The 10,707-nt window shown below is 33.6% G+C and overlaps 1 protein-coding gene across 5 annotated transcripts; it reads left to right on the forward strand.

Moving 5' to 3' along the window:
- The first annotated feature begins 410 nt into the window (after nucleotides 1-410).
- On the forward strand, nucleotides 411-8,013 carry LOC107012652. Of its 5 annotated transcripts, none has more exons than XM_015212545.2 (7): nucleotides 411-552; nucleotides 4,393-4,502; nucleotides 4,594-4,790; nucleotides 4,966-5,070; nucleotides 5,173-6,860; nucleotides 7,107-7,195; nucleotides 7,592-8,013. In XM_015212545.2, the coding sequence occupies exons 1-6, from the start codon at nucleotides 521-523 to the stop codon at nucleotides 7,147-7,149; spliced, it is 2,175 nt and encodes a 724-aa protein (XP_015068031.1). In that variant the 5' UTR covers nucleotides 411-520; the 3' UTR covers nucleotides 7,150-7,195; nucleotides 7,592-8,013. The 5 variants fall into 5 exon arrangements, with proteins under 5 accessions (XP_015068031.1, XP_015068030.1, XP_015068034.1 ...); XM_015212544.2 differs by having other exon boundaries at nucleotides 7,124-7,195; XM_015212546.2 differs by having other exon boundaries at nucleotides 412-547; nucleotides 7,124-7,195.
- The last annotated feature ends 2,694 nt before the right edge of the window (nucleotides 8,014-10,707 follow it).

The raw sequence follows: 10,707 nt of genomic DNA on the forward strand, positions 1-10,707 counted from the left end.
AATATATTATAAAAATTACATTCTTTGAATATATTATACAAAATTCGAAAACTACACATTTATACAAACTTAAAAAATTATACACAATAAGATTGTTAGTGACAAAACTAAAAATCAAAGGAAATTATTGTCATATACAAATACAAATCAAATGAAGAATTGTTAATTGTGAAGTATATAAATTTAGCGAATTATACAAACATGACTAATTATACAAATTTGAAGTCAACCCATGTAATTAATTATTAATATCAGTTGCGAGTGATAATTATAATTATGATGATTAATTAAGTAGATTAAATTTATTTAATCGCGTATTTTTTTCTATTTTTTACTGCATGTGAAATAAAAAATATGACATATAGATGAGAACAGAAGGAGTAAAAAGAGTTGTCAATTTTGGGGGGAAACTCAAAATTTTTCACGTTTTTCAATGTAAGGGTGACAAATACTCGAGTTTGAAATCGAATTGCCCTACCCGACTCTCTGAAAGTAATAGAGTCTTTTTCATCTTCCATGAATGGTGGTGACCAGCAACTCCTTTGAGGTAAGGTATGCATCTGACAGTGTCCCTCCCTCTTTTGGTGTTTTTGTTAATGCTCTTGAGGAATTTCTCCCACAAGGCCACAACAATGTCTTTTCATGGGAAAACATCACATCCACTAGAGGCAAATTGGGGTTACTCTTTATAAATGGATTTACTCCCAGATAGCATTCTAGGTCTTAGCTCTGCTCTATAACTCTTGCCTCTTTAACATTGATACATATTCTTCAACTGCATAGCACTTTTTCACCTTGGTTCTATGTGTGACAAGTGAACGAGCTGCGATGTCTATTAATGGGTCATAAAGTATTAACTTTTTTTTCTCTAAACCAGTGAACCAACTCTTTTACCTTTTTTTAAAGAGGTATCAACATTAATAAATACATGTATCAAATCAAAATTTGGTGTATCTATACAATGTGATTTTCCGACAAAGGGTAGCTCCGCCCCTGTGTGTGGTATCTTTATCTATCATATGCAATTCTCTTGGAATATTGCAATTGTGGATTTAGGAACTGTAATGCCATTTAACCTTACCTCCTTGACAAAAAAACAGATGTCCTAATCTTACCTCAACTTCACTCTTTGTAAGCTTGTTGTGCATATGTTAATCTTATGTCTATGCTAAACCGTTGCTTTGTTGAGTGTTTCTACATTTTTCTATATTCAAGCTTGTGATGACACCCTCAGACGGTTTATCCACAACTAGTCTATGTCTATAAATAGCATAAACATTGGACCTCATCTTAACTTTTTAATAAATATCTTATGTAATTGTACTTGATCAACATTTGAAGAGGCTGCTGCTGACACAACTGAAATGTTGAAAGGGGCATTTTCTTTTGCTTTGGTAACTGGAAAAAGCTTAAAACATTATGAAATTATGGCTATAGTGAGGAGGAAAATGTTCACCAGGACCTTCTTTAAAAGTATTATTTTTTTCAATATTATGGTTTCTCTGTTATACTTCAAATATCAAATAACACAATAACACATCTGCTCTCCGAACTGTGCTGGATAGTCACCCATCACACGGCTCTCAAACCCAACCTGTGGTGGATCCCGGGAGACAAAGTCAAAACGCATGGAGATGCTCTTCTCCTATTTTATGAATCCTACAACTCTCTTTACTGAGCAAGACTATCTCCTTCAATGAAGTATAAATTATTTAGGAATATTTAGCTCTTATTTCAGGGTCCTCATTATAAAACAGGAATCAACAAATGATTTTGTTATTGAAATATATGTCTGTTCCTGTTGTTTTCACAGTCCCATTGCTCATACTGATTAGAAGTTTTGATGCTGTTTCACACTTTTGTGCGAACTGGTGTTGGGCCTATTAACTCATGGGGGATTTTTATCGGTCGTAACAAAAAAAGACTAATGTTTCTTAAGATAGAGGGGGGAGGGGGGTAGATAGTGTTTGTATGTTGGTGAAGAAAATGAAATTATTTTAGACAAAGCAAGTGTTTATTATTATTTTTTTTTGTGTGTGTGTGTGGGGGTAGTTAGTGTTTGGATGTTGGTCAAGAAATGAAGTTATTATAGAAATAGTGTTTGCTAGTCTTTGATGGAAATTTTTGGGGAAGTGAGTTAAGTGTGAATATCGTTGTTCCAAGCCTTTGATCGAACTATTTAAAAAACTTGGGGAACTTTCAAGTTCTCTAGTAAACAACAACATACCCAGTGAATCCCACAAATAGCTTATGAAGAAGAGTAGAGTATGCAAACCAGACCTTAACCCTACTTTGTGGAGGTAGAGAGACTACGGATGAAGGAGCCTTGGCTAAGGTGCAACACATCGAAGTAGTTATAGAAAGGAAAACAACAGTGAAGAAAATATGTTGACTTAAGGAAAACAATGTTGACCATTCAAGAAAGGAACAACAACAAAATAGTGAAATAATCAGAAACACTAAACAATAGATGGTAATAAATATCAAAAGCAAGAAACTACATGGATAAGGTTAAGACTACGATAGATACAGTGCTCCAGATCACTACCAAGCTTAATTTTGCTGAAAAGCAACTATTACCTTAATTCGTAACCTCCAAACCTTATATCTAAGGTCATGTCCTCGGTAAGCTAAAGGTGTACCATATCCTTTCTAATAACCTCTTTCCAATACTTCTTTGGCCTACCTCTCCTCTCACCCGCTATATCCAACCTCTCATACCTTCTCATTGGGGCATTTGTGCATCTCTTCTTTAGATGCCCAAACCATCTCAATCTTGTGTTACTCACCTTTTCCACCATGGAGGACACTTCTTGTCCCAAATATCTTCATTCCAAATTTAAAGATTGAAATAATTTTGTATTTCCATCTTTTAGTTTTGCTTCTATTTTATTGATAAAGTTGTCTTGCATAGGAATCAGGTAATATCTTTTGATCATTATATTTTTGGTTGCTTGCTCATGTTATGTGGTTGTATTTTGAGAGAAAAGTTACTCCATAACCGTGTTAAAGGATTTTTATTTTTTTTGAGAAAGGTAACTTGTATTATAAGCAAAAGAATACAAAAGGAGTATTCTAGTAATACTTGCATCCAAAAGTTGCAAAAGAAAATAAACTCCTATGGAGGTCATAAGAACTCTAAAATACTAGGAACATCCTCTGCATCTTGAGGATATTCATGTTTACTCCAAAAAAAGAAAAGAACCAGACAATTCAGCTTCAAATTCTGCATAGAACAACTCTTGTTTGTAAAATTCTTCATAAAAGATTAGATGCAACTTATTTATCCGCAACAACAACAACATACCCGGTGTAATTCTACAAGTGGGATTTCGGAATGGTAGGATGTGTACATACCTTACTCCTACCTTTGTGGGCTAGAAAGACTATTTCCGGTAGATTCTCGGCTCAAAAAAGTGTAGTCAAAGCAGGCATGAAAGGAAAATAACATCACAATAACAAGATACACAGAGCAAATGAAGCAACATATAGCAGTGAAAAATCAAGAATAAGATACTAAGTGAATATTAACTAATATTACCAAATAAGGAGAAGAGGAGATAGACCCTTGCCTCTCCCACATAAAAGGTTGACAACACTTTAATACCTATCCCCTTCTACCGTAATCCTACATCCACACCTTCCTAGCTAGGGTCACGTTCTAAGTAAGCTAAAAATGTGTTGTGTCATTTCTAATCAACTCCAATAGTTCTTCTTTGTTCTACCTCTATCTCTCCTAAAACACGCTATAGCCAACTTCATTCACCTCCTAACTAGTGCATCCTCATCCTTCCTTTTTTACATGCCTAAACAATTTCGATCTCACTTCCCTCCTGTTGTCCGTCACAGAGGCCTTTCTCACATTGTCTCGTATAATTTTGTTTCCAATTTTATCTCTCCTAATATGCCCTCACATCCATTTGAGCATCATTATTTCGCTGTCATCATCTCTAGAATATTACATTATGTGGGTCTAACCACCATCCTGTAGAACTTACCTTTAAACCTTGACAACATTCTTATTACGCAGTATCCAGGATCCAGGCCTCCATTTCAGCCATCTTGCTCCAATACAATATGCGACATTATGGTCAATCTATATGTTTCGTTAGATAATAGAGCCAAGTTACTTGAAAGTTTCTTTCTTGGGAATGACTCGTGTATCGATCTTGACTTCCATCTCCACTTCATGCCTCACGTCACTGAACTTGCACTCTAGATTCACATCTTAGTTCATCCATTATGCAAATTTAAAATTTTCATGTAGGTGTTCTGATCTCTGGTTGTGTTGTCTATTTATAGCACCTTTATGTCTTCTATCTTTGCGTTAGAACTTTCTCTGGGATAACATAAATGTTAGGTGGACTGACAATCAAATATATGATCTTGAAGCATTCCAAAAGCCTTCATGGATACCAAGCATAGCACATCTAATCTACCTTGGACATGGGTGATTGAAACATTGGCAACTTCCAAAGAGATAGACACATCTTTACTCATTGGTATGTATGAAATTACAGTTACTTTGTGACAAAAACTGTTGTATCAGCTGTAATGATGGTTGGTTTGACTATTACGGTTCATGCATAACAGATTTGGTTAAGCAGATTCCAGAAATTTCTGATGAAATGGGAAGAAATGCAAGGGAGCTTGTCTCCTTGAGAGTTTTAGAGACCTTGTCTGTCCAGGAATTCTCACATGCAAATAATGATGCTTCAGTTCCTGGTGATAAAATTGAATTGGATCAATCAGTGCACTGTGAAGATGTCCTTCACCACTTATTGTTGGAGGTAAGTACCTTAGTTTAACTTATCAAAGATTGATTTTATGGTTCATTAACTCAGTTTATTAAATGATTTTTTTCTGTGATTTTAATTTGCTTAGAAAAGACAATCTATGCTTGAGAGTTTTGAATAATGCTGTTTTTTACATGCTTAAATCGGCATCATGTGTACATTTGACCAGGTCTCATCAGATCAAAACATGGATGGGCCAGAGGTGTCAAAATTGGATGTTCAGTCATATATTACCAAAAAAAGATCTTGCTTGCCGAAATGTGCTTTGCAACAAGTGAGCTAATCTTATTTTATATGTGAAATTTAGTAAGTTCTCACATTTGTAATTTACCTGTCTGATTGTCTGGGGTTTTCTGTGTTTCCAATTGACAATCAGATTAAGGATACTGTAGATGCTACCAATCCTCTTGCTACATCCTTGGAAACAAATAACAGATCGGAGGTTGGCAGTAACTCCAGAGATGGAGATTGTTTTAATGCTGTTGATTCTAATGGCATTAACCAGAGTTGTGAAGTAGGCGGTGATGCTGAACATGTTTTATCAAGTGGGAATGCAACTCCTTGTTTGGGGGCCAACACTAATGGCGTGCAAGAAAATCAATCTGGGACTCTGGTTCCTTTTAAGAGGACGATTGATGCCTTTACTGCTCATGAAGGTGAACATAGTGAAACTGAACCCTTATCAGAGAACAGTTCTGGTTCTTGCATAAGGTCCTCCAGAAGGTTTAAGCAGGAAGTCATTAGTCCCAGGTGTGATGCAGTTCATGATTTTGAATCAATTCAAAGAGATGGTGTTTCAACAGAGTTGTCTGCACAAATTCCCCATGCTATTGTCCAAAAAGGGAACCTGGAAAATGGAGCTCTTGTTGGGGGATTGGATGGTAGTTGTGAGGGTGCTGCATCAAAAATGGTTAGACAGAACATCGATGCCAGTAACCATGATGATCGATTGCCTGAAATAATGATTTCAGAGGAAAAGATCCAAAATATTGTAAGTAGCAGCAAAGCTTGTGATGAATTGAGAACATCAAGTGGTTCGTCGCCGCAGGTAATTCATCAGGATTCTTGCATTTGTGGAGCTAAAGATCATCGGAAGTGCATTCAGGGAAATTTATTCAAAGGTGTTTCTGGAGGAGCCAAAAAGAATATTGTGGGAAGTGATGAACCTGAATTCTCTAGTGACAGTGATGGATATCAGAATGAAATGACTGGCCTTTCTGCAATGAGAAATGATTTTCTTAGCTCTCAGTGCGCTCAAGGTCAAGATCCCTTGACAACTGAAAATGGTAGAGTGCTCAATCTTTGTGTGAAATGTAATGAAGGTGGGCAACTGTTGATTTGCAGTTCGAACACCTGCCCGTTAGTGGTTCATCAGAGCTGCTTGGGTTCTGTTCCCAGCTACGATAATGGAGGAAACTTTTACTGTCCCTTTTGTGCATATTCTCGAGCAATTTCTGAGTGCCTAGAATTTAAAAACATGTCTTTGCTTGCAAGGAAAGATTTGGCCTCATTTGTTGGCGTTGGAGCTAGGCGACGATCAAAGAAATCCTCACGTAACTCATGTAGAACAAAGAAGAACCAGTCTAGAGAGGATGAAGAACTGTGCCATGATAAAAATAATAAGGATGTTTTGAATGATGTTATAGAAGCCAGGAGTGCTCCAGTCTGTACAAATTCTTTGAATGGTAAAATCACGGAGATGCCTTCACCTCAACCAGAGGCTTCTGTGACGCATGCACCCGTGGCAGCTGGACCAAGATCCAAGATATCACCACCTAGATTGCATAAATCAAAGCAGAAACTATCCAGGGAGGAAGAAAAATTGTATAACAACGAGGACAGCAAGAAGAAATCCTTGAACCAGGTCCAAGAACCAGGAAATGCTCCAGTCAGTATAAGTTCTGCTAATGCTGAATTTACACAGATAGGTTCACCTCAACCAGAGGCCTCTGCACCTCTTGAACTTGTGAACGGACAGAGTGGTTTTGAAGAACAATGTTCTGAAGATGAAGACACAATTGCTTCCCGTTATTGTGTGCGATTTAGGAATTCAGACAAGAACTAGTAAGTCTTTTACTTGAAAGTGCTCAATTATGCAAATTGTTTAGCATGTGTATTCTTCCAAAATAGTCATCATTTTTCTTCCACTTCAGAAATCCATTTACGCTTATCGGAACAGTGTCATGATTGTTATCACTGTTACCATATGTGATGCTTCATTTGTTTTGACTGTTCTTGTTATCCACTTATCAACTTTCATCTTGGAGAAACATCATCATTGCTGGAGCATTGTAATAATTTTGTATGCAGTTTCTTCAAATTTGCAGTACCTATCCTGCAATTTCTCAAGTGAGGCTGAAACACCTCCTTCAAAAAAAGTAGAGGAAGAAACATTAAAGGTACCTGGATCCTCGTTCTCTCTAAATGTTCTCTTTTTTTTCTTTCTTTCTGAAGGGGTTCTGTCTTTTTTCTGTTTTCCACTTCTCCTATGCTAGTTCGGTCCTTCGGACTGTCATTACAAAGCACACAATTTCTCTAGTAAAAGAGAGGTAATGTTAAACTATATTTCATACATAAAATTTCAAGGTTAATGTTTATTTTTTATTTTACGTGAGAGTTACAGTTGGGTGCAGCTTTATTTTTCTTCTTTCAGTTAAATGTTTGTTATTACTGATTAATAGGCCTTCCTTCCCCATGATACATGTATGCCATTGTACCTAATAACAGAAAGATGAAAGTATTTAACACTTTGCCATGTCCTGTGGTTTCTCAGTAGTGTTTCTGCTGCTACTCAGGTGTGTAGATATCTCAAGTTTTGGATAGATGGAAGAAGTTTTTGGAGTTCGGAAGTTTGATGTTTTCCAGATGTTGGATCAACTCCACCCTAGTTGGTTAGGGGCTCGGTCTCAGATGGTTCCCTTTTATGATATTATTAGCTAGGCTGGTCCTCCTCCAAGCTTGGGGTCTTAATCTTATGGGTGCTCAAACCGGGCCATTTGTTATTTCTCCTGACATGTTAGTATCCGAGGCTAACTAAGAATGGCACATTGTTCTGTTAAGTTTTTGTCCTTGGGTGGGTATAGAAGGGCTTAGATAGTGTATTTGTGCCCCTTTACCAGCTTTTTTGGTTTGCTACTATCCAACAATGGTATGTTTTGTTCTTGTAATTTTTAGATTCATGTGGGTATATGAAGGTTTAAATAGTTAAGCATGCTCATCTTAAGGTATAGTGGATTGTTAGCCATTGAGGCCAGCCAAGTAAATATTGTTAGTAAATTTTCACCCTAGTTGGAAATAGAAAGGCGTAAATTGGTTTACCTACAAAATAGTACTTCCTCTGTCTCATTCTATATGAGATATGGAAAACTTTTAAAACTTGTGATTTAGGGTTACTAAAAATTTCATTTTATTAAGGGTATAATGAACATTTTAAAGTTAAATTATTACTTAATATAAAATTGTGTCATTTGCAAGTCTTATAAGATTGAAATTGAGGGAGTAATGTTTTTAGCAAGTACAACTTGGATGGTGATTTAAGATAAAAAAAGAGTACCCCTTTGAACCCACTAATACAGTCAGTAAGTGTCAATCAAGACTTGTTAGTTTTTGTTGAGAAAATTATAGCTCGATACCTTTGTGCCATCTAGTTTATTTTATTATTACTAATATACATCCCTATAATATATAAGACATACAATATACATACCTATGTATGCACAATATATACAACTGAGTACAAACTAGATGGCTGAATGATACATACCGGCAACCACCCCTGTTTTGTTCTCAAATGATTCAAGAAAAAGAGGAGCAAAATTTCATTTTTACCCCTATTAATTAACTTAACTTTTAGTCATTTGGTTATTGGTTAGAGTTAAACATGCATTAGTTATGTTCGATTTAGTTATGCATGTATTAGTTATGTAACGTTTAGTTATGTAAGTTTTAACTAAACAGAATTTAGTTAGGTAAAAATTACAATACATTAGTAAGTTAATTCTTATTTCGTAATTTCAAAATGTCTAGTGAGCTAACATTTATTATACCCAATAAATATCAATAGCTAAAAACAATACAATATATAACGAATAGTAAATGAGTAAAAAATCTAACTATACAAAATAAGCATCATAATAACTACTATATGACAACAATTTTACTTTTCACCAACATAGCAATATAATTTTTAGACAAAAATAAAATTAAAAAAATGGAAAATAAAAAAAGGAAGCCATACTATTCAATATTCAGTGATATCCTAATTTCTTAATTTCCTCCCTTTTCTTATTTACCTATCACAAATATCTGAAATTTTAGTTAATGTTATTGGCTTTTTTTAAAATTTTATTTAAAACAATGTTTTTTGTTAATTGAATATCTAATCGTATTAACGATTTTATTATTCGTGAATGGTATTCGCTCTTAGTGTTGAAACATTAGTTTACTGATATCAAAAGTTTGCTCCTCATGGTATAAAATGTTTTTATTGGGAAAAAGATTAGATGTTAAAAGATATAAATTATAATAATTGTTGGTATAATGTTGGTTTTATAGTTGGTTCAAATATTTGTATATTAAATGGTTTAATATTGGTTAAAAATACAGTATAAATTTATAATATTTATTGGTATATCTATGAGTTATATTGTTAGATTAACACATTGTATAATTCTCTTCAAAATAGAATTACTTAATAATTACTATGAGACATTTAATGGTATAAAATTACATTATGATATAATAATAGTTCTATATTTCAATTTAAATATATCATATTATATATCAGTTTTAAAAATGGTTCTGTAATGCTTACTAATTCAAAATGATAAGGTTATACCTTTCATATTGTCTAACCATCGTGAAAAAGTTGATTTTCTTTATGGTATAAAATGATTTCTTATGAAAATTTAATGTTAAAATGGTGTGTATATATATATATATATATATATAGGTATGTTTAAAGGTATAAATTACTATAATAATTGTGGTATAATGTTGGTTGTGTAGTTGATATAAATGTTTGTATATTAAGCGGTTGAATATTTATTAAAAATATATGGTATAATTCTCTAAAAAATCGAATTACTTAAGAATTTCTATGGGGCATTTAATGATATGAAGTATCTAATAATATTCTCACTAAAACAACCAATAAATAACATTCACTTTCACAGGAAATTACAATATTAATTAAAAACACTATATTAATTATAAACAGGAAATTACAAAAATCACCAACATAATAATTCGATATCACATTCAATATCATAACAACAATGTCCCCACAATTCATCAAGCCACATTAATTAAGCGGAATGATATGAGAGACTTTTATACTTAACTTGATTTGTAAGTTGATTTTTTATATTTACGACTTTATCAATTAAATCGTTAAATTCATTTAAACACAATATATTACAGTTAGACCAATTTCTTATCTGATGGGTGTGCGTGTAGCACAAATTATTTTACACATGAAATACCACATCATTTTTAATGACATATCATTATTATAATTAATTTTCTAATGACACATTACACCCTCTTCCCGCTCCATCTTCTTTGTTCCCACCTTCTACCATTTTCAACCCAAAAATAAAAACCACCATTTTCATCTTTCATCCTAGTTCACACTAAAAAAATTTCTCAATAAAAAATGTGATAGATTATTAATAGTTCTTGCACATGCTTTAGAATTCTATTTATTTTGATTTGATAAAAAGAGATATCAAGAAAACTTTAAATTGAAAAAAATATGTTTATATATAAATTAAAGTAATAGATCTTAAAGAATTAAGTTTATAAAAATAGTGAATGATATATCTTCTTGCAAAAACTTTTTTCAATTTTTTATTTGATGATTTTGTAGTGAATATGTGTACGTCAAAGAAGAAGAGAAAAGGAGTAGGGG

This window comes from Solanum pennellii, chromosome 3 (assembly GCF_001406875.1).
Source record: "Solanum pennellii chromosome 3, SPENNV200".
NCBI classification, from domain to species: Eukaryota; Viridiplantae; Streptophyta; class Magnoliopsida; order Solanales; family Solanaceae; genus Solanum; species Solanum pennellii.

Bases quoted from the DNA above. Each gene is read 5' to 3' on its own strand.
- LOC107012652 (XM_015212544.2), top strand. From the start codon at position 521: ATGGTGGTGACCAGCAACTCCTTTGAGGTAAG. The intron at 4,503-4,593 runs GTATGTATGAAA...CATGCATAACAG, and splicing joins AGACACATCTTTACTCATTG to ATTTGGTTAAGCAGATTCCA. The intron at 6,861-7,123 runs GTAAGTCTTTTA...TCAAATTTGCAG, and splicing joins AGGAATTCAGACAAGAACTA to TACCTATCCTGCAATTTCTC.